This window comes from Cupressus sempervirens, chromosome 1, assembly GCF_028749045.1.
Source record: "Cupressus sempervirens isolate cs-2001-9-10 chromosome 1, ASM2874904v1, whole genome shotgun sequence".
NCBI classification, from domain to species: Eukaryota; Viridiplantae; Streptophyta; class Pinopsida; order Cupressales; family Cupressaceae; genus Cupressus; species Cupressus sempervirens.
The window spans coordinates 426,614,907-426,639,444 of NC_143118.1; the positions used below are offsets into that span (position 1 = coordinate 426,614,907).

General features: G+C 35.2%; 1 protein-coding gene across 1 annotated transcript in view; it reads right to left on the reverse strand.

Annotated features, from left to right (window-relative positions):
* Positions 1-2,505: 2,505 nt before the first annotated feature.
* LOC149578095 (dehydratase family) overlaps positions 2,506-24,538 on the reverse strand; it is a 60,306-nt gene continuing 38,273 nt past the window's right edge. The window contains exons 2-15 of the mRNA XM_089827490.1: positions 20,812-20,883; positions 20,318-20,365; positions 19,714-19,868; positions 19,280-19,474; positions 19,067-19,178; positions 18,841-18,910; positions 18,698-18,756; positions 18,484-18,607; positions 18,292-18,362; positions 4,382-4,483; positions 4,129-4,209; positions 3,797-3,955; positions 3,628-3,694; positions 2,506-3,110 (exon numbers count right to left, since the gene is read on the reverse strand). Of these exons, the coding sequence (XP_089683616.1) occupies positions 3,644-3,694; positions 3,797-3,955; positions 4,129-4,209; positions 4,382-4,483; positions 18,292-18,362; positions 18,484-18,607; positions 18,698-18,756; positions 18,841-18,910; positions 19,067-19,178; positions 19,280-19,474; positions 19,714-19,868; positions 20,318-20,365; positions 20,812-20,883 (1,299 nt within the window). The 3' untranslated portion in view covers positions 2,506-3,110; positions 3,628-3,643. The remainder of the gene's footprint in view (positions 3,111-3,627; positions 3,695-3,796; positions 3,956-4,128; positions 4,210-4,381; positions 4,484-18,291; positions 18,363-18,483; positions 18,608-18,697; positions 18,757-18,840; positions 18,911-19,066; positions 19,179-19,279; positions 19,475-19,713; positions 19,869-20,317; positions 20,366-20,811; positions 20,884-24,538) is intronic.

Sequence of the window (24,538 nt, forward strand, 5' to 3'; positions counted from 1 at the left end):
CAAGGGGTGTTTAAAAAGGAACAAAAGAGGAAGATAGTAAAAAGATCGGAGTTTCAAAACGAAGGGTCACAAAGATGTTCTAAAAAAGAAAAGACACTCAATTGTACTATGCTTGGTTTGTGCTCTACTTATTAGTCACTTGAAGAATTTGGAAGCTTCAACTTGAACAGATTGAGGACAAAAACCCTCGAACTTGGAAACAATGGACGAAAACCCATTGTTAGAAATATCACTCATCTCACTTGTACTTCAAACTCATTATTTTGGTTATCCAACCTGAATGTAAGTTTTATGTTTACGATTGAATTTTCGTTATTGTTCTGCTAAAGATTTAAATGCAATATTATTTAGAATCTTTATTTCATTAGGATAATCTATATTATTTTGTACATTGTGTTGAATTAGTTGAAATGATTGCATGAATTTTTTTAAAAATTTCTATGGTAAAATTTAGACAAAATATCCTAAGGAGATTTTACAATAGACGCCCATTCATTTTATAAATTCCTCCATTTGTGTGCATTCACATCATCATTTACCTTGAATCACCTTTTGCATCAATCTTCTAACTTCACCTCTTTCTTTTTAATATTTCTATATATTTAACTTCATGAGTACACACCTTATACTCATTGCAACTTATCATATAGTCTAGAGGAAAAGAACAATTGGTCCACAAAGCAAATTCTATTGGTTGCAGAGGAAAAAATCTAACACAAGAACCATTCAAATAGGTCAGCACAAACTCCATTAAGTGCAATTTTCTCCAAAATCAACATGCTACTGTCATGGACTGCACCCAAAAAGTTGCTCAAATATGCTCAAGTATTAACCATTGTATATCTATCATTCCAAACAACTATAGTGTTCCACGATATGCTTATATACATCTATCATAGATTGTTCTAGTATATACTATTTTATATCTATCATTCAGAATAAATATAATGCTTTGGTATGTGCTGCTATATATCTATCATACAGCCTGTACACAGATTACACCTTCAATCCAAATATTATGCCACACATCTTGAATATGACAAGTTTGATATCAATGACAACCAATCAATTATATGTGTAACAGGAAAAAAAATATCACACACTCGCTATAGAAAGAATATTGTTGGATAGAATGGATAGCCCACAAATATGCATAAGTAGAGGAGGAAGCTAATGTGGCTTATCAAGTGGACCTAGATATATCAAATATATATCTAGAGAACAAATTAAATGAATATTTTGGAGCCTCCAAGCTATAAAAAATGTCACAACATAATTTGGGTGACCATAAGTTAGGCAACAAGTGACAAAAAATTATACCATACTAGCACAAATATAAGACGATTACTTTATTTTTTAGATCAATAAAGGAGCGAATGAATAGGAAGGGCTACCATCACTGACCAAATGCATAAATATGGCACTGTGGTGAATCTGACAAGTAGGGACAATTGTGGTTATTAAGACATCAAAAATATATAGAGGTCATAGGGCACAAGTTTGTCGACTTTCCACACTTACTTCTGTTCGGGGCTTGTCAGTGTCCCTTTGCTATCCCTGGGGCTTGCTCTAGAGAGGTTTCTCCACCTTTTTAGTCACCTGATAAACTGATAGATACTTGTGCTATTTTCTCAATATAAGAAAAAGAAAAGGTTTGTCAACCTCTATGGAAGAAGTTATTAAGGAGAAAGCAGAACCAAAATTCAACAAAAGCATTTGGATACACTGCAAAACTAAGACCCTAAGATGCCACTAAAAAATTCCAAAAGATCCCTTATAGATAGACACTACCAAGTTTTCAAAAATTTGTAGTTGTAAAACTTTTGTGCAATGACTGCCAATGCTATTCTTTCAGAAGTTACAGGGTTCTTCGTCAAGTTTGACTTGAGGACAACAGAGGATAGTTAATGCTGGTAAGGTTCATCATCAATTTTGATAATAATAATGATTAATCTGTACTGTAAGGTGCCACTGGTACCATAGTACTAGACAAAATGTACAGAAAGGAAAACACCACAAGCTTGAAAAGGAAGTTATGTAGTACCATAAGCAGCTTCATTATGTGAAAGTAATGGATGGAGAATGGACATGTTCCAAAGACATCCCTTGACTTTGCATTTGATAATAGCATCTGGTATGCACAGATATGAGAACATCAAGAGAAATACGGTCATAGAGAGAGCAAGAGTTAAGCTGTAAGAGAGAAAAGAGTATAAGAGATTGTACTTGGCTGTGTCATTGATTGAAATAAATAAATAAATAATACTTAGGAGTAGGATAGTATTGTGGCTTGAGTTGGGTGAATGTGCACGGATTATATTACACCCTTCTTTTCTGGTATTTGTTGCTGTGGGCTTTGTTGGGTGAATGTGCACGGATTGTATTACACCCTTCTTTTCCAGTATGTGTTGCTGTTGAACCATATCATTAATTCTATCTCTTCTGAGTTGTTGGCTTTAATGGAAGTTATTTACAAGCACAATTAAGATCAGTATCAAGCACCAGTTTTACTGTCAACGGTAATCATCCAACATCATTAGTGCTTCCAATAATTCTGAAACGTTTAGCAAGCAGTACCTCAGAACATATTTTCGTAAAGGTTTTCAAAGAAGCTGATAAAGCATGCACACAAGTTTGCAGTTCTCAAAAACAAAGGTTACAGCATTAATGCCTGCCTCAGTCCTCTTAAAATGTTGGCTTTTTCAGTGGAGCTTACTAAGATGTTGCAGCCTACAACTGTGCAAAGGGGTACTCCCTGGTCCGCTGCACAACAGCCAAGGTATGACTTTCTCCTTGTATAATGAAGTTAATCATATTGTGTAGCATTTTCACACTTCTTCAGTTCTTCCTACTCTTATAGAATCTGAAAGTTCAAATCTAAATTAAGCTACCATAATGTGTGTAAATACACCAACACTCCTTCCTGAAGGAATTTACACATCTTATATCACAAAAACAAGTAATCATTTATCTGAACAGAAATGAAGGGCCATCATTTATTTGAATGGACGTGGAGTACCAGCCTGGAACCCAAACCAGCAAAAGGCTAAGTTTGAATTTCTTTTTGTCATGTCTACACTCTCTCTATTGCTGATGATCTATCTCAAACCCTGCAAAAATCACAGATATGGTAAAGGGTTTCCAAATGAAGCCATAGTTCCACATACATTATGCTTGTACTTTCAGCCATTTTACTGCCACTTACTGCAGTTAACCTTTCAAATAATCAAAGAGGTAAAGATTGAGACAAAACCATTATTTCAATGTCATGCATCCATTTCAATTTCTAAAATATCTGAAGATTAAAACTGAAATAAAAAGAAGGTGCTTTATAGCTCTTTCTTTTTGATAGAATGTTAGCATTCTCAGATGTACAATTGTGAAAAAGAACAGAAAAGATATTCAACGTCTACTTTACTGGATGATATAAATCACTACTGCTAACTTCCATTTGTTCACATTTGCCTTTATCACATTGAAATCAGCAGGGATCACAAGCTTCTCAAAAATAAAAATAAAAAAGTCTCAAAAAGCCTTTTCAGATAAATCTTTTATCCTAAATGATGATATTTCTAATGCACTAGATGCGTATAAATGCTTGAATATTTGCAGAACATGGCTCATTACCTTAAAATTTTAGGTTTTACTCGTCTGTGACACAACCCTCAGCTGCAGATTTCACATTTTTTATGTACTGCCAATACATTGTAATCTATGTTAGAAAATGCATATCAAAAAATAAAACCAGTCAGTCAGCCAAAACCAAAATGCATGTATCCATCAAGAAAAGGCATACCTTGTATAATGTTCCTCTATTTACTTTATATGGTGGAGGGGACCATTTCCTCTGTCTTTCTGCAAACTCATTTTCTGTCAAAGCCACATCTATTCTCTTTGTTTTCACATCAATAGTGATCATGTCTCCATTTCGGATCAGGGCAATGGGCCCCCCTACCTAAAGTTATAAAGCATAAATCATTAAAGTATCTGTAAAATCTGCCTCACAGATTACATTAAACAGGTAAAACTTGAGAAGTTGAATGCAAATGTGATTTCCACAAATTGATCGAACAACAGATGAGACAAATGGCTACTATGACAGGAAATAATTTTGAGTCAGAGGAATACCTGTGCCTCAGGGCATACATGGCCAACAACAAAACCATGTGAACCGCCTGAAAATCTTCCATCTGTTAACAAGGCCACTTCCTGCCCAGATTGAGCAATTAGCAATCAGTCAGTATCTGAAAAGACAATACTTAACCAATTGAAACAAGCACCATCTTTGCAGTTAAATACAACAAACTCCAAGATACCCTCAAGCAATTAAACACCACTACCACAAATTTGTCCGGTCACTAAAAACTTTGTATCTCATTACCTTGCCAAGACCAGCACCCATAATGGCACTAGTAGGAGTTAACATCTCTAGCATCCCAGGCCCACCTTTCGGGCCCTCTCCCCTTATAACAACCACCTTTCCCTGCAGTTGTAAATAGTATAAACAGTTACACTCAGCAATATTCAAAACCCTGTTATTAACAATGTCACAAATAATCTAATTTACTAATATTCAAATCCCTGAATTTTCATTATGAATGCAAGATAAATAGCTTTGTCAGGTGTAAACACTAAACAAAATATAACAATAATATATCAAAAAAGATGAAAAAAAAACTAAAATTAAATTTCACATTTTAATCTACCAAAATGATTGAATTTATTATTAAAAAAATGGAAGATGGTTAATTTTCTATGTTCCATGGCATTTCGGAACCACTATGGTCAGGGACAGTGATGTGTACTTCAAGGAAAGGCTGTCCAAAGAGCCACTGTGTCTCGAAGAAAGTAGTTGGCCAGCCACTATTGAAGGAGAGCCTATAGGTAGCCTCCCTAATACTTTCTTCACTAAAGAATGAGATTTTAGATTTGCTCTCACCTACAATATCAGCTTCTCCTTGTTGTATGATATATGTCATAATCTGTTCCTTCAGTGACCTCTTGTTTGGCCCTTAACAATTCATAATTTTATGGTCAGCCATAGCATGTAGGTGAGCCTTGACTTGACCACAGAGGCTCTTATACTTGACACCGTAGTGATTACAACACCAAAGAAAAGCCCCACCTCCTCAAAGTTGTTCAGTCACCATAACATATTTCCATAGAGGTGATGCTTAATCATATTTGGATTGTCTATTTGCCTCAAAGACCACATTGAACTTGAACTAGTAGCTATTTGAAATAGATTGCTGGTATAAGAAAGATAAAAGAAAAGAAAAAAAGAAAATGTGGCCCTTTTATAAGTTATCAAACTACAACAAAAGAAAAAACAGCCATGCAATACATATAAACATAAATTAAAAAATTAATAACTTTCAAAATGTTTTTAACAAGTCTTAAGAAACTAGAAAAGTTCTCACAAAATGCTTACCTTTGATTGACAAATGTCCCTTGTGCAAGCTAGATCCCTCCCTTCGTAAAATATTTGGCCTTTCTACCATTATTCACTTTTAAAACAAAACAGCAAGATTGAAAATGCAAAAATGGCAACTTTCAAAGATACTAAATGATTGTGTGGGCTTGTGTTTGTAAAATGAATCAATATGTTTTGGGATGCTTTCAAGCATAGAAGAGTAAATCTGCAAAAAATCCAAATTAATATTGAATCCTGGAGCTTGCCGATTTTGTGAAAAAATTTGTTGACCCGATTCTCAATGACCTTTTTGCATTTAAAGTGCATTAAATCACATTGAAATCCCTAAAATGACAAAAGAACATAAAAAATCATTTCAAAAAATTATGAAAGCCTACAAAAACGCTCATGAAATTGACGAATCATTCAAAAATAGGGTTGATTCTAGGATGGAGGTGAAGTCAATGAGGAATTGGCTTGGGAAAAACTCATAACTTTATCCCTTTAGTTTTCTTTCCAACCTCTAAGCAGAGGAGCAATGGCGGTCGTCAACGAAATTTTAAAGGGCCTCAATCATCCTAAATTGCTAGGGGCATGTGAGTGTTGAAGCAGCTGATGAATTTGTTTTAAATCACAGTTTCAATATGAATTGATCTCTTTGCACGCCTTGCCTCATGAATTTTGATGAGATCAACTATATAATTAATATTATAGACTAATTTTAAAATTATAATTATTAAGCGCTATAATAGATTACTCTTTAACAGGGAAGCAGCGAATCCCTATAGTTTATATATATTAATAGCATAGAAGTAGAAAAAGACAAAAAATAACGATTATACATGATTAATTAGGAGTCAGCATGTGCAGTGATTTATTCCCAAAAAAAATAAGAACTTTTGGTCATTGACTTTCAACTTTTATTTGTGATTTATCAGATAATTAATTGCCAAAAAGTGACAGTTAATCAAATAAAAATTGGGGGAAACTAGTAGAAACTTTAAAACAACACTAACGGGAAAAACATGCAGCATGTTGTGATTGTCTAAGAAATCGACATGCAACACTGAAGACGCAGCTAGGAAATTTGGGTCGAAAGTTTTACAAAGTCCTTAAGTGTTGCAGAGTCAGAAATGGCATGGGAGATAGGCAATTACAAACAAAAGTTTCCTCTCTTTCTACATTGAATATATCGCATTGCCTGATTGATACTATTTCTCTTTAACATTGATTTTATTTGTATAAATTTCAAATATTTGAATTGTTACAATATGAAACAAAATAAGACTGTAACAAAGTTGCCTTATTTATTTGTTGTGATGTGATCTAAAAGAGCTATTGCAATAATAGATAGTTTCTATTATCTCTATTTGTTGGTTAACGGTTATCTATTGTAATATCTTGTAAATATTAGAATGTTTCTAATATTTGGTTTCATGTTTCTAGAATAGAATGTTTCTATTCTTTACGATTGTTTCCTAAGGAAACATCACTTAGTCTCTTGTATAAATTGATCTCTCAATCACTATTAATATCAAGCAAATATTTACCAATCACACTGTAATATGATATAGAGCTAATACTCAAAAATTTCAAAAATAATTATAATTTCTTGGTCGGAATTATCTGCCTTTAATTTTCGCAATTATTTTTCATGCATATCTGCTTCCAAAACCTCTAGTTCATTTAGCATTTTTCTGCCAAAAAATCACGCCATTTTGTCTGTAACTCATGCAATTTTTCCTGGCCTGCAACCTCGCGCCCTTCTATCTGCAACTAGCATGAGTGAATCCTTTGAAAATTGAGGGTTATTCTCTGTTGTTCATGTAGACGTCTGTTGGACGTCATTTCTCTCCAATTAACCCCCAATTTTTCTGCCACTTTTGTCCGAGTTTCTCTGAAAATCGCACATCTGTTTTGTGGCCCCTTTTTGCCAAAAAAAATTTTAAATGGTCATTTTTTTGCAGTGTTGGGATGCATCTAGGATTTTTACAAACCTCTAGTCTTGATTTGCATCCAGAATCTGCAATTTTCTCTCCAAATCCATCATTTTTCAAAGCCTTTTTGAAGCTTTTTATGCAGTCAACTAGGGTTTTACTTGAAACCCTAATTCTTCAATACCAAATCTAAAATATTTTTATTTATTCTTGGGGGGGTTTTCGAGAGCTCATCTGGGTTCTTGTCAAATTTTTTTGGATTCCTTGAAGTCTGTGCCTCATTTTTCGAGCCAATGAATCCATAATCCAACAACATTCTTTCTGGGTTTTTTGAGCTCACTTCTAGGTACCTCTCCATTTTTTTGTTCTTCCGCTTTTTTGCCTTGAAGTATGTGTCCACAAATTTTCACTTCTTTTCACTAGAAAAACGTGCTTTGGCATCTCTGACCAGTATTTTGCTCGAGGGAAATCAACAGTTCAACGATCACAATTATGGCATGTGGAGACGGCAGATGCTAACCATCTTCAAATACCGCGGCAACGATCAGGTGGTTCTAGGCACTACAACTCGACCTACTCAAGCTGGTCTTGATCGGATTACATATGGTCAACATAATCAAGAGGCGACAATGCTTCTCAAATTATCCATAGTTGATGATCAACTCCCTTAGATTCCATCTAACAAGACAGATGCCGAGATATGGGAGCATCTCAAGACACTTCATGAGACTTTGGACAAAAGAAGAGCCTTCTTTCTCAAGAACACTCTGATCACCTGAATAGCGATGAGCACAAATTGCTTCGGGATCATTATTTTCATGGATAAGAGAAATTCACTCCAGGATCACCTGAATAGGATTCACGAAATTTGTGATCAGTTACTTGCCATTGGATGCAAGATGGAGGAAGAGGACATTGTCGTCATAACCATCAAAAAGTTATCCCAAGTCCTACAAGCATTTTATCGAGACTCTCAACATCACTTATACCGATGTTGATCTGAAGTTCACAAATCTTTGCGCACTTCTGCTTCAGTAAGATCGGTGGAAACAACAATTCATTAGCAGTTCCAGCTGCCCCTCCACAAAGCAAGCCTTTGTTGAAGAATTCTTCCAGAAGGATAAGGGCAAGTCTCCTTCGCAACAGTGTTCTCAGCAAAGGTCCTCTACTTGAGCTTCAAAAGGCTCTAGGAAAAAGAAAATTCAATGTAACTATTGCTACAAGTATGGGCACATGAAGGTTGAATGTCGGAAGCACTTAGCTTCCTTGTCTAAGCAATCTAGTTCGCAACCCTCAGCAAACAATGCGAAGCACATTGAGAAGACAGAATTTGCCTTTTACGCCTTTTGACAGCTTTGTGCTCTGGATAGATTAACCATTAAGGGAGGGTATTACGATAATAGATAGTTTCTATTATCTCTATTTAGTATCTAATGATTATCTATTGTAATCTCTTGTAAATATTACAATGTTTCTAATATTTAGTTTCTTGTTTCTAGAATAGAATGTGTTTTTTCTTTATGATTGTTTCCTAAGGATACATCATTCAGTCTCTTGTATAAATTGATCTCTTGATCACTGTTTATATCAAGCAAATATTTACCAATTACTTCATAATAAGAGCAAGTAACAAAGTTTTCCCTTATTTATTTTAGAGAAAATAAAGAGCCCTACAATAATCATTATAATCATTTTAGGCTTGTCAATTATGAAATAAGTTTTGGCAATTAATAATATTGCCAGATATTTATAACTTCACTCAAAATTAAATTAAAAAGTTCATGTGATTCATTCTCCAAGCTCAACATATAAAATTGTTTTGATATATACATGTGTATATATCACTTCACATATGTGTATATCAAGCCAACTTTGCGTATAATTATTTATTTATATGTAATAAAAAGGAACTTTGAGAGAATTCTCCTAATTATCAATTGATGATATCAAGGTGCTTTCTTATGAATGGTTCATGATGCACAACACTTACTGAAGGTTTTGCAAATGTTGTTGCAAGTGAAGTGGGCTTAACCTTGGAGTAAACTCCTTGGTTAAGTCTACTTGCCTTTGGGAAGTTCTGGTGTTTTATCATTGTGAGCATCACCTAGATGCAATGAGTGCTAAGTGTTTCATCCAATCTCATGAGAGATGGATTCTTATAAACCAATACTCATGAAACTTGGGTCAATGAGTTTGACTCAAAAACTACACAAGTGAATCCTAATAGCAATATCACACTTTGACTTGTGAAATATATCTCCACTTATCAATTGATGTGCTTAAGAGGCTTTCTAAGAAATGATTCATAAGGCACAACACTTGTGGAGGGTTTTGTAAATGAGGTTGCAAGCAATGTGGGCTTAACCATGGAGTAAAGTTGAAGGTTTTTTTTTTTGGGTTTGTACATGGATTTTCCTTTGTTTCCTGCATTGAGTCTATACTATCGCCTCTTCTTCATTTTTCATTTTTCGTGCATTAGGAAATGTGCAAGACAGTGTCATTGACCAACTTAATGTTGATGGGCAATCAAAAATTCAACGGCAAAAGTTATAACACCTAAAAGCAGTGCATACTAACAATCTTTGAATATTGCCACCTAGACACTTGTTTTGGGCACAAAGACATCATCCTACCACAGTCCAAGCAAAATAGAGCAAGTTTAATGACAAGAGTCGAGTAGTTGTTATGCTTCTCAAACTCTCTATCACAGATGATCAATTGCCTCAGATTCCTTCTGGTAAGTCTACAACAGACATCTGGAAGCATCTGAAGGAGTTGCATAAGACATCTGACAAGAGCTAACTGTTCTTTCTAAAGAACCAGTTGTTCTCCATCATGGTGGATGAACGCATGTAGTTCCAAAAGCATCTCACGAAGATTAAGGACATTTGAAATCAGCTCAAGGTTATTGGTTGGAAAAGGGAGGAAAATGATATGGTAATCATCACCTTAAAGATTCTACCTAAATCTTATGAGCACTTTATAGAGACTCTCAACCTTACTTCCACTAATATTGATATGAAATTTCCAGAGTTGTGTACCAAACTTTTGCAGTAGTATTGTTGGAAACAACAGTTTGATAGCAGTGCCACCTCGTCCTCCTCAAACCAAAACTTTTCAGCCAAATCCTTTCACAAGGATAAAGGAAAATCTCAGAACTCTAATTCATCTCTGTAAAAGGGCTCCAACTAGTTTCAAGATAGTTCAAAAAAGGAGCACTGTAACTACTGGAACAAATATGCCCATTTGCTCAAAGAAAATAATTAGCTTCTTAATAGCGGAAGCAAGGAGGGTCTCAACCTAAAGTCAATGTTGTTGAGCACAAAAAGTAGAAAGAGTCTGCATTTTACCCCTTCATGACTAAAAGACCTGCAAACCATGCAAAATCTTCTACTTGGTATATTGATTTTGATGCTTCTCGGCATTTCACTCACAGGCATGATTGGTTTATAGATTTTTCTCCTTTTACTGCTTCAATCATTTTTGGAGTAGGTGAAGAGCATACTATTGTCGGCAAGGGCAACATTCAGATACAATCCGGTGGGAGAAATCTCATTTTCCTCAATGTATACTATGTTTCTGCCGTGGAACTAAGCCTACTCTCAATGAGTCAAATTATGCGACATTCTCCTCGGTTTGATGTGGTTTTCAATATACGAAAGTGTTTGATTGTTAATTGTGCAACACACACTATTGTAGTTGTTGACATTGAGGCTCATGGTCTATACAAACTTGAGGATAGAGGTGATTCTCTTAAGCATGTCTCCTACTAGTAAACAAATTTGTCCTTCAGCAATAATGTAATATATTGACTATTAAATGCCCAGAAGGAAGAACAAACAAAACTAACGGTTGGATGAGTAATCATTGGATGATAACTCTCCTCTGAATTGAGAGGTACAGCTCCCTCGTTGAAAAAATTGCAATGAATTGAATGATAAGATGTATCTTTAACCTGAAGATACTAAGGTTTTCTGACATTCATTCATAGACACAAAATGAATGTGATTGCTAGATTTATGAACTAAATGGAAGAAGAAAGACGAATAAGCAGCCACAAGACTACCTAGCCAATCCTTCGTATTGCAAAGAAAATGGAAGAACGTATTTCTTTGTTTTACGAAAAATGAATGACACTACAAAACTACATTTAGAATGTGATAGAAATGACTACATAATCAACATCAGTCTAAGAAATTCATACCCAGACTTTAAAATCAGACATATTAAATTCCTACATTTTAAGTACATAACAGGATGACCACAAGATTATCCTATCTCTGCAAATCTATTTTAAAAAATAAAAAATAAATTCCCCCTTTTTCCTTTTTACAAACAGCATAAGAGATGTATCCCCCTTTCCCTGGCAGCCTCAAGACTGTCCACCGTAAAAAGAACCTGGCGATCTCTTTTTTCCACATTTATCTCCCATCTATTTGATAGGTCTTTCCTTTCAGCTATTAAAATTGATTCCTGCAAACTCTAGTTTCATCTTGAAGCTTTTATACTTCCTTTGTGGATAGTCTCATATGTTTTGATTGCTGAAGTTAGGATTATTTTAATATCTATAAGATTCTTCATGAGGTACTTTTAATTGGGATTACATGCGATTATATTATACCTAAACAACACCTATGACAATACCCAAAGGGTTGCTGCCACCTAGACTATTATATGTTAGATATAAATAACTAATCATATTCTCCAGTTCTGGCAACGCCATAATCTTTGTAATACAAACTCATACCTCAACAAATGGGGAGAATATGACTGAAATGTTTTAGTTCCATAATTTACTCTTCCTCAAATACACCTATCCTTGGGCTACTACCAACATATGATCCACGGTATGACTTTTCTACCCAAGCACAATTCTCTATTTACCTCATGCAATCATGGTTTTCTATTCTAACTTAGAATTCATTTGCAAAATGATGAAGATACCACCAACATATCGGCATTTGGATGGATTGCTCAAATTATGATCGGAAGCACTATGTTATTCATAAACATTTCCATTATTAACCAGGCATTATTTATAAGGCAAATTATACAACTAATCTCCATTTAGCCTTCGACTAGATATTGATCGACAAAGGGACTCAAAATCCAATTCGTCCTTGAAAAAGCTTTGGGGCCCGCTTCATGCCATTCATTGCTTGGAAATCTTTGACTTTCACCTCTAACATATCAGATCGGGCACATTCTAAAATAAGGACCAATGATGGAATTACTTGTGAATTGAGGGGTATCTTGAGAATTTGAGATCAAGCCTCCAATTTGATTTGGGGTTGGCAAATATATTGATTTCTGACATAGGCATGAAACGTGGACACTTTCAAGCAGCATATCAGACTCCTCAAGACTCACGACATCCTCTCATGTATGCTACTAGATTTCTTGACAAAGCTTATTGCATGCGAGATATTTTGTCTAACAATTTGGAGCCATCTCTTAGTTGGGTTCATGTAGAGCATGTTGGACGATTAATTGAGGGGCAGATCTCAAACTTTGTGATTGCTTGAGCTCCCCGATCCTAATTCTCTAATAACCCGATCACTTGTGTGTTTCTGTAGTAGGTGTTTGAAGACTCCACTCTTCTCGCTGCATCGTATGAAGTTGTGGGTTTCAAGTAAAAACTAGGAAGAGGTGGATTTTGAAGGTGTTTACAGGCATTTGTCTTGATGATCTTCATCAGATTTGGGTTTTGCACTGTGGGTTTCTTTGACTTCTCTGACATTTTGACTCCTCAGCATGATACATGATAACAGAGAGGCTATCAGAGTTTTACATATACATTCTTATATCTGTATTCTTCAAGACATTGCATGGAATCTTGGAAACGGGATCAGTGCACATGGTTTTTATCGAATAAATTGGCCCTTTTACACATGACCACTGTGTTTTAAGATTCGAGGTAGGTGAGTCAACATTGGGATTTGGGAGCTAACTATCACACTCGTCCACCAACAATGCCTTAATCGTATTCTCCTCATTCAAATTCCAACTATGACTTGAGGTTCATATAGCCCTGTCAAGGTGTATCTAGGAAACATCTTTCGATGTCACTGTTAAAGACATCTACTTATAAGATTAGTTGTGCAACAAGTGGCTGCATCGTGTGAGTTGCTCTACTACATGCACCTCACATAGTGTGTTCATGCACATGTATGAGTCGGCATATATGAATTGCTTTGAAAGAAGGTTAATATTATACCCTGTATCAGTACCGTGAAGACCCCCTTGAGCTCTCATCTCTTGGCCATGACATTCTATCAAATAATTTTGTGTTTTTCATGTGTCTTCAAGTCCCCAACTCATCCACAATGGAATTGGCATCCTATCAAATAATTTGCGAGCCTTTAGTGACTACCATAATCACGGTCTATTTCCCTCTAGTAACCTTTGTATGATTTATAACGCTCTCTGTTCATGATAGACGTGCCATCTCGACTCGAACTTTCTCAAGGTTGCATGTCATGACTTGAATGTGGGATCACAAGCATCTACCATGGTCAACACTTGGACTTCGATACATTATATCAAACATTTCGAGAATGCTTCTCTTTTGTCAAGGCTCACTTCTATGGTTGAGTATGAAGGCATTGTGCATCCTTGCAGTTACATCTTGATTGCAATTTGAACCCATCATTTATTCAAAGGAATCGGACATCAATTGCTCAAAACAAAGAATTTATTTGTTTGGAATTATATGTATAACCACATTGAGTCTATTCTCTCAATTGATCGATATTGGATTGAATATATTGCCAAGATCTTGATATAATCAAGGGACATAAATAATATTTACAATTGATTTCCTTCAACTTCATGCTCCATTCTACTAGGTAGATGAATTTGGGGGTTCCAGGGGAGACTTCAAATGTGCAGATCTTTGAAATTCTCAACTATAATGACACTCATTTCATAATGAATATGCAAACCTAACTCGGTCTCATATTACAGAGGCTATGAATACTAAATACTCACAGTTTGTTGCCTTGACACTAGATCCTTCAAACTAGAGTCCAAAATATGTTATCTAAGGGCCTAATTATCTCTTAGTTTCACAAATGAACCCTACAATGGTACCATATCATTACCACTGTAATATCCCTTTGAACCAAAGAAACCCGAACCATGGAACTGCATTTAAATCATATCTTTGAACTAAACCTCTCAAATCCTAAAATTGAATATGAACTTCAAACCTGAATTCTCAAACAGATGAATCTGCATTTTGGACTTTGGACCTTAAATCATAAAACAAAACCTCTGTTTTAAAACTCTGAATTATTTTTGGGAGTTTTGAGCCTTGAATCTTGAAACTGTCCTTTTGAATTCAATTCTTAAATCACTCACCCTTTGAAGCTGAATTAGTGCCTTTGAAACGATGAACAGATGAACCATGAAAGTGAATTGTCAATTCCACATTGTAAATTTTGATCTTTCAAATTCTGGACTTAGGAAGATTTTGACCCTACACTTTTATACTTTGAAGTGCATAACTGGACCGATCGTTTGCGTTCTCGAACCTCAACTTGAATCTGCATTTCTTCTAAACAGTATTTCAAGCTTGACAATGACAAACCTCTGAAATCGAAGCTTGAACTTTGATTCTGCAAACTCAAACTTGAACTTGAACTTGAACTTGAAACCTGTGATTCAAGTTCAGATTCAACCTACTATCGGGATGCTGCCTCTTTGTAGACGATTCTGAATTGTAAATTCTAATATTTCGAATTCTAGACTTAGGAGGATTTTGACCCTACACTTTCATACTTTGAACTGCATATCTGGACCGATCGTTTGCACTCTTGAACCTGAACTTGAATCTGCATTTCTTCTGAACCAGTATTTCAAGCTTAACAATGACAGACCTCTGAAATTGAAGCTTGAACTTTGATTCTGCAAACTTCAACTTGAAATCCATGATTCAAGTTAAAATTCAACCTACTATCGGGATGCTGCCTCTTTGTAGACCAAACCTTACAGCGGCATTGTTAGCAACAAAAACCAACAAGAAACTAAAACAATTTTCCACAGGACCAATTTACAAAATTTAAAAACTCGAGTGCGAAAAGCATGTTAACATCTTCGCAGTGAAATCATCTTTTATCAGCAATCTATGGCATCAGTGATGTAGTCACCTGAACATTCACTATCTTGCTCATCTTGTTCAGGAAATTTAGTACATGGTCTACCTTATATTCAAACTCGGAATCAACAAGTTTGTGGAGCTTGTCCAACTGGAAAGCACCACAGGACGTCATTCACAAATGGTGACTCATGGCAAGCCAAGGCACTACAGTTGGTCCACATTAATATATGTGGTCCAATGAATACTCCTTTCATTACTAGATGCAAGTATTTCTTACTTTGGGTTGATTTCAATCGTAAAATGTGGGTGTACTTTCTTAGACATAAATCAAATGTGTTTACTACATATAAGAGATATAAGCCCTAAGTAGAAAAAAAGTCTAGTTATTCTATTATATCTCTAAGGTTTGATAATGGGGAGGGGTTGTTTGTTCTACTAATTTCTCCACTTTATGCTGATTAAGCATACCATACACCCCTTAGCAAAATAAGGTTGTAGAATGTCACAAACGGACCATTACAGAAATGGCCATGTCAGCGATGGAACACAGAAATGTTCCTACAAAATATTGCGCAGAAGCAATGTATACATGTAGTTAAGGGGAAACTCATGAAAAATCCTAGACTAGGAGGTTAGTTCTACTGCTTCCTCCAATTTATGTGATATACATGGCAATAAAACATTTGTTAACCACACCATACACCCCTAAAAAAAACTACGTCATAGAATGCCACAACTGCACCATTGCAGAAATGGCCAGGTCTATGATGGAACACATGAAAGTTCCTACAAAAAATTGGGCAAAAGCAGTGTTTATTACGATCTATCTCCTTAATCGGTCTCCCACACATGCAATTAAGGGGAAGACTCCTAAAGAAGCTTGGACTAGGTTGCAAACCTAGGATCAACTACTTAAAAGTTTTTGGCTCTTTAGCATATGTATTGATTCGAAATGCCCAACAATCCAAATTGGATTCCAAGAGTCAGAAACTTATGTTTATAGGACACAGTGACAACCATAAGGCTCATCGGTTGATTGATATAGATATTGATCATCTCATTTTCAATTAAGATGTCTCTGATGAAGAACAAGGACCATTTCAACTTTCCTCGTCTAAGCAGAATTCTAGGGATCAACCTTTGAAGGCTTCCGATTCGAGTGTTCATCTTTCATTAGGTTCACCTGATGGGAGGGATGATGTAGATTCTGAATTTGATGATGCACTATCTGACTTTCCTCCAAATGATGCTAATGTTCCACTTGTTCAAGATACTCTTCCTCCTCTAGCTTCACTTATTTCTCCTCCATCTGATGTTGGCACATCTACTCTCCGGCCTAAATGGTGAGCTAAAACCATCAGTGATCTTCATCCTGATTAGTTCATTGTGCCTAAATGTTCTAGAAATAAGAGCAAGCTGCAAAACATTGTTAAAGTTGCTCTCACGGCCAGCCTACATAGTTTTTATGAGCCTTAGACATTTAAAGAGGCAACAAGGATTCCAAAGTGAGAACAGGCAACGAATGCAAAACACCTGAGTATTTTGAAGAATAACACCTGGGTTCTCTTTGATCTTCCTCTGATTAGCTGCAAATAGGTGTATAAGGTCAAATATCATGTAGATTAGATGGTACCTTAGATAAATACAAGGCCAGATTAGTTGCTCGAGGTTCACATGGCAGGAAGGCATTGATTATGAGGAGACTTTTGCTCCTACTGCCAAGATGAGTACAATTCATCTTCTTCTCACTATTGTAGCTCAGTTTGGTGGAAAGCCCATTAGATTGATGCTAAGAGTGTCTTCCTCAATGGTGAGTTGCGGGAAGAAGTCTACATTGTAGCTCATTGTGGTTTCAAGGTTGTTGGCAAAGAACACCAATATGCAGACTCAAGAAAGCACTCTATGGACTTAAACAGAACCCTCAAGCATGGTACATCAAGATTGATCAGTACTTAGTTGCTCATGGTTTTCAGTGTTGCCCTTATGATAGCAATTTGTATATCAAACACTCTGGTGAAATGTTCTATTTCTTGTTGTCTATGTGAATGACTTGATCATTACTAGCAGATCAGCACATTTGATTGCAGAAATCAAACATGACCTGTGCAAGGATTTTGATATGACAGATTTGGGGCTTCTCTATTATTGCTTAGGTGTTGAGATTTGGCAGAATGATGGTAGCATCTGTAATTTTCAGTATAAGTATGCCAGGAACTTGTTAGATAGGTTCTGAATGCAGGATCGTAAGCCTGCTTCCACACCTATGGAGAAAGGACCAAAGTTGTCAGCCAGATTTGATTCTCCTCTTGTTGATGAAACCACTTACAGACAACTAGTGGGCTGTCTCATCTATCTCACTGCTACTAGACCTAATATCAGTTTTGCAGTGAGTTACATTTCATGCTTCATCACAGCCCCCAAGGCTAATCATTGGGTAGCAATGAAGCGCATGCTGCATTATGTGACGAGCATCTCTGATTATTGGGTTCTATACACTAGGAGTCATGATTCCAAACTCAGTGGGTTCATAGATTCAGATTGGGCAGGTTTGGTTGATGATAAGACATCAATATAATTTACCAATTACTTGTGTAATAGTAAGTCCTCCATAAAATTAATTGCAAGGAGGTTGTGGTTCTTACTGAGTAGGTCCAAAAAAGATGTTTTTGGAATCTGCATAATAGCACTCTCCCCATAAGATGCACTCTTCTGCTCTCCTCTCGTTCTTTTGTTCTACTAACAGTTTTAAGTCCAGTTCTCACAAGTTTAGCCAGTTATTGGCAACTTTTATGCTAAGAATCAAACAATTGAAAAAAGTGATCAGACTGGAAATTCCATACCTTGAAACTTTGAGGATTCTCAGATATAGCTGCTAACATGGATTCCTCTCCTTCAAAAACAAGAGCGGGTCCTGCAAGTCTTAATGTGTTAGCCATTACTAACAAGTATAACAGAAACCAAAAGAAATATTGTCAATACCCTACAAATATTGCATTTTCCATGAATCTATATAATGGCTCCAAGACTAGCACCTGAAAAATAAATACCCTCCTTCCCTGTAATTTTTGCAACAGACCCATCTGGTGCTAAGTTGCCATACAATATCTGAATATGTCCAGTTGCCTTGATTGGATTTTCTATGGGCCTCACTATTTTCTGCATTGGCACAAAATAATAGATTAGAAACTGAATTGTTTTTAAAAAAGGAATTCAACCACAAAATCATGCCCATGAACTGTGTCTCACCTGACCCTCAGTTAAAGGAGAACAGTTTTTGACATTTTCCCCAAGTGTCTTTCCTGTAACTGCAATGGTTGTGAATGTTTTAATAAGTGGTCACAAATAAAGGTGATATGGACCTTATCTAAAATTAAACATGAAATGCACACCTGTTATACAATCACCATCTAGTAACCCCAGCTCCAGTAGGTAGCGTATTACTGCCGGTGTTCCCCCAACCTAAATGAAAAACATCCTATAATCAATTTAGTCGGATAGAATGTAAAGTAATTGAGTGATTGATATTCTAAGTATTATGTAACCTATTCAAATGTAAAAATATATAGATTTGCAATGCAAGAAAGTGCAATACATCCACATAAAATAACTTGATACCTTATGAAGGTCTTCCATTACATATTTTCCACTAGGTTTGAGATCGGCAAGAAAAGGCACTCGATCACTAATTCTCTGGAAATCCTCAAGAGTTAAATCCAAGCCCACCGATCTACAATAGACATATCAGCACTCTTAATAAGCACAATTGCTAAATAAAATAGTATGATCTCTAATGCATCCTTAAATGCAAACTGAGGGAGGTTATATCACCTGGCAATGGCAATCAAATGAAGGACAGCATTAGTAGAGCCACCAAGAGCCATTGTGATGACTATTGCATTGCGTAAAGAATTCATGGTGATGATATCCCTTGGTTTCAAATCAAGACTTATCAATTTCTGGAGATACTTGCCAACAATACGGCATTCATCCAGCTTCAGTGGATCCTCTGCTGGTATTGAAGAACTGTGCCAAAAATCAGCTACCAAAAAATCATCAGTTGAGGAAACACAAAGGCAATTAAGGTTTTCAAGAAATGAAACACGCATAGCCAATATTTTTCCGATAGAGATTATAGAAGATTCAATTAATAAGAGATTATTAAAGTACAAAACATGATGAAACATATAGAAGATGATGAATCAGTAAGAAGACGATAAACAGATTGCCAAAATTTCAATGTCATTAATAACAACCAGATATACCTATACGGAAGCGTCATGCCCATGGTCTCAATTGCAGTTGCCATGGTGTTGGCTGTATACATGCCACCACATGCTCCTGCACCAGGGCAAGAATTACGCACCACATTCATTCGCTGCTCATCGGTGATTGACCCATTAACATATTCCCCATAAACCTGCCATTCATCCAGAGAGACAACTGATTTTAAATGAGAAAATGACACTCATTCATAGCTAGAAGAAGCTAGTCTAGCCTGAATGCACCATAATTTACACAGGGAAGGGTAAGAACATATAGCAGTTTTGAGTCTTTTCACAACAACTCTTAAAAAATTCATACTTTTAATAGATTTTGATGCATCAACTTTCCACATAAAACAAAAGAAGTTGAAAACCAAATACATAAATTGGAGTAGGGTATTATTAAATTGGCAACCATTTTGATAGACTCCAGGAAACACATAGCTTATTGCTGAACTAAACATGATACAGATATCCCATCAACATATGAAATTTGATGTGTTGCCCACCTCAAAACAAGCATAACTAACTATTTTCCTCAGACAAAAAGCTTATGCTTCCCCAAAGAGACTAAAACCATTAAAAAAAAAATCAAAAAAGGTACCTGAAAGGCTGATATAATATCGTACGTTTCACCTTGAGAATGACCAGGCTGCAAATAAATGATAGTATCAGTGATGAGATTTAAGCCTCAAATTTTGAAATTTAACTCTTGTGAACCAATATTTACCTCCTTTTACAGTTTTAAAAACTACAAGCCTTATAAAAACTAACAATTTTGCTATTTTGATGAAAAAGGAACTAACTACTGTAATCTCTTTAATAGAAATGTGTATAAGCCACTTCAAATATTCTTTTTACGAGGTTATGTTTACAATTATAATATACTGTGATAGAAAAACATACTTCATACACAATGACTAAAGCATCTACCTCAGCATACAAAAATCTCCTCTAAGGATTTCAAAATAGTTGTGAGAACATAAAGTTTTCCCAAACTTGCATGTATTTTAAACTTCATATAAATTCTCAATATTTTATAGAAACTTCATTTACATGGCAGCAATTTCAAAATGAACTCAAAAGGAAATATCTGACCTTAATCGTTCCTCCATAAACCATGATGCTAGGTCGATTAAGGCGCCCCATTGCCATAATGGTACCTGGCATCTGCATCAAAGAAAGATAACATATACCACCAATCTATAAAACTGTAATCAAAATAGAAAAAGTCTTCCAAAGCTCAGAAGCTAGTAGAATAAGAAAAAGCACTTAACCTGTCTATGAGCACACCACAAAAAAGACATCCAAAAGGTTGCATTTATGATTTATCACTGTTTCATGAGGATGTGTCTCTTGTGTTAAGCAGAAATAATGAAATTACCATTCTCTAAGGGGGAAGGAGTGATGCCCATCAATCATCCTTGAGTCATCACTTTAGCAATGAAAAGTTTTTTTTATTCCTTTTCCCCAGCCCATCCCCAAGCCAGCAAGGGACACCTAACATCTCTCAATTTTAGACAGATGATAAACAGTTGCATGCAACAGCTTCGAGATTCTTCTTAAAATTTATTTGTTCAATCTACTAAAAGATGAGATTTTAAAAATTGATTGGAAAAACAACCGACATGATATAAACAATTAAACCTATGCTCAAGTTCCATAGTGCTAGTTTAGATATATCTGGTCTCAAGAAACTGTAGCAACACAAGATACCATTCATAGAAATGCATCAGTTCCCAAAACTCAACAATGAACATCATAAAACATAAATAGATTGCCAAGTTTGATGCATCAATAATCTTGACACAAAACTGCCAACATATCTTACAATTTGAATGAAACAAAAAAGCAGTTTAGGCCACCAAAGGGTGATATAACACACACAATTTATGTCACATGGCTTACAAAAACTCTATCATTCTAACAGGAAACTAATTTCAAACGATGACCACTTTCTCCATAACAAAATAAAACAAGGAAATTAGTAGAATACTTCATATCCTAAGTTGCCACATCAGATACAAGTATGGGTTCGAGTATGTGGCTACGATATGCCAGTATATGTGTTGAGTTCGAACGCAAACTTCAGATTAAACAACTTCTCTATTTTATAGTTTATACTTATTAACAGCAAACGCTTTGTAGTTTGCAGCTAGAGGTAAAATAGAAAATTTAAAACAGTTAATCTTAAATTATATGAAAAAACAATTCACAGCCACCTTGCTACAAACAATTTTGACACATTCAAGAAAAGCTGTCACTGAAAATACAATACTTGAAACAATCATTTACAGGGAAACAAATTACTCGCCTTTGGTCACGTCCACATCCCTGTTCGCATTTGAGAAATGTTTTATTCAAGGTTTTTTATTTCACTTTTAGCAAATCACAAAAAGAGAAGTCGGTTAAAAAAGCCAATCGTGGACAAAATCACGCAAATATGACAGGTGTTTGGCAATCACTTCAGCAAGAAAAATGCAATACATTAGACAATCCACAAACATTTTGATAAAGATTTTGATTCCAACACATTTCATACCCAAAATCAGCAGGGATATCAGTCAATCCAGCAACACAATCATATTCTTAAGGAAAGCGGCATTGATGAACTGTAAAAGCTTTCATAAAAGGGCCAGGATTCAAAACCTATAGACAACACTTGCCAATGGAATCTTGTTGAAAAAATCAAAAGGTGATGGAACATGATAATTGTTAGAATTTAGTGCTTGACAATTTAAATAAATTGAAAAAAAAAAAAGTTAACAATAGTACATTAATTTATTAAATAAAAGGAGTTGGTTTTGGGAGTTATATTACCATAATTGGTTTTTGTACAAGAATAATGGCTTTACAAAGCCCATATAATGTAATAAATTTTTGTGTGGAATGAACGACTAGATTTTTCAATTGAAAATAATCCCATTTCTCTTTTATTTTATCATGGTGTCAGAATAGGTTTCTTCTTGGACCAACCTCTGATCGTCCTCCATTCATTAGTTTCTGCCACAGTGTGATATTTCTTATTCACGGTATTGCAATGATGACCATGTACAGCTGCTATAGCTTTACACCATACTTGCCTCAGTCAATGGGTGAGCAATACAAACCATGTGCAAAATCCTTTTGACTCCATTCACCTGTATCTTTTCTCTTTCTTTCCACTGTTCACATTTGCCATTGTGTGACGAGTCATTCTACACATTATCCTCCCAAAATTTGAAATTTGAAATCTTATGTATATGTTCCAATCTGCTGCAATAATGTGATCATAATCGTATCAAGCATTGGAATTGGGTGGATACATGGTTTTTGGGGGCATCAAATTGGCAGCGGTAGTGGGGGATTCTAAAAGGCATTTATGAAATGATAGACATTTGAACCAGCAGCTATAAAAGGGCATATAAGCAGTGATACGCATTTGAACCAACAGCAATAAAAGGGTATCTCAACAATGAAAAGACATTTAAAAAGGGATTTGAAGTCTAGAAAACAGTTATCAATATTACATGCAGTGTTTCTGTTAAATTTTGTGATCATATTGATATATGTTATTTATATATGTATGATGTTGATATTCTTTTAATAACACTTAGTACAATGTTTATATTCAACTAGTCCGATTGCAGACTATGATAATTACTGAATTTAATAAATCTAACTTCAAACTGAATATCAATGTCTGAATATTATTGATCGACTGAATAAATATTCATGCAGATAGAACATTCAGAAGACTGTAATATGTTTGTGTTCCTTATATTTTACCTGCACCAAAATTTGGAGTTTTATACTCCTATGTGGAGTCATGATCCATGAGGAATCACGACTCCTTGAAGGAGCTGTGATTCCATTGTGGATCATGGCTCCACACTAAATAGACATGTCCACTTTGATTAATACTTGCTTAGGTTGTTATAATGGACTCCTCAGTCAACTTTTGATTATGATAAAATTAATATAAGGATTTTCATTTATATAATTATGTATAGGTATACACATAATTATTATATTAATTTCTTCACCAATTACATGACTAAGTTGCATTGAAAATACATATAATATATTGTATCTCACACATACTAAATTAAATATATATTTGAATGAGTTTACCTCATCTGACTGAAGCTACAGACGTCAACACTCCCTCTTAGCTAGGAAGGATATTTAATATAATTAGATATTACTTCAATGTAATATCAAGAATGGCATATTTAACAATATCTTCGATCAGAAATCGCCATTTTGGATATCATCTCATGGATATCAAGAGTACTAGCCTCAAAATATCAAGTCACATGATATTCACCAAGTACTCCGAGTAAATGGCCTCAGAATATCAAGTTGCCTGATATTCACCAAGTACTCAAAATGTCCATAGGGTGTGTGCACATGTATCCTCAATGATACTTAACATAGGAATATTATATTCATGGCTTATTTAAGGATGTTAATCCACCATGACATATCTATAAAATACAACTCATATATCTATCTCTTAGTTGATTGATTTAAAAGATATAATTTACTATGATCTACTTAGACATCATAAGATGTCCATCACAATAGAAGATTAAGTCATTGTAAGATCGTCACCTTTATAACTTTTACAAATACAAGTGATAATTATTTGGAAGTTGTAACTTCCTCATGATATATACAAGTCCCAAATAGTCATAACACATGACTAATAAAATAGTTTCATTAGTCCAATAATCAAATATGATCACAAAAAGTAACTTTCTAAGTTTTGATCTTGCATTATGGCTTTGGTAACTTCAACGATAGTTATGTTCTTTTGTTTTGTAACTCTATTTTGTTGAGG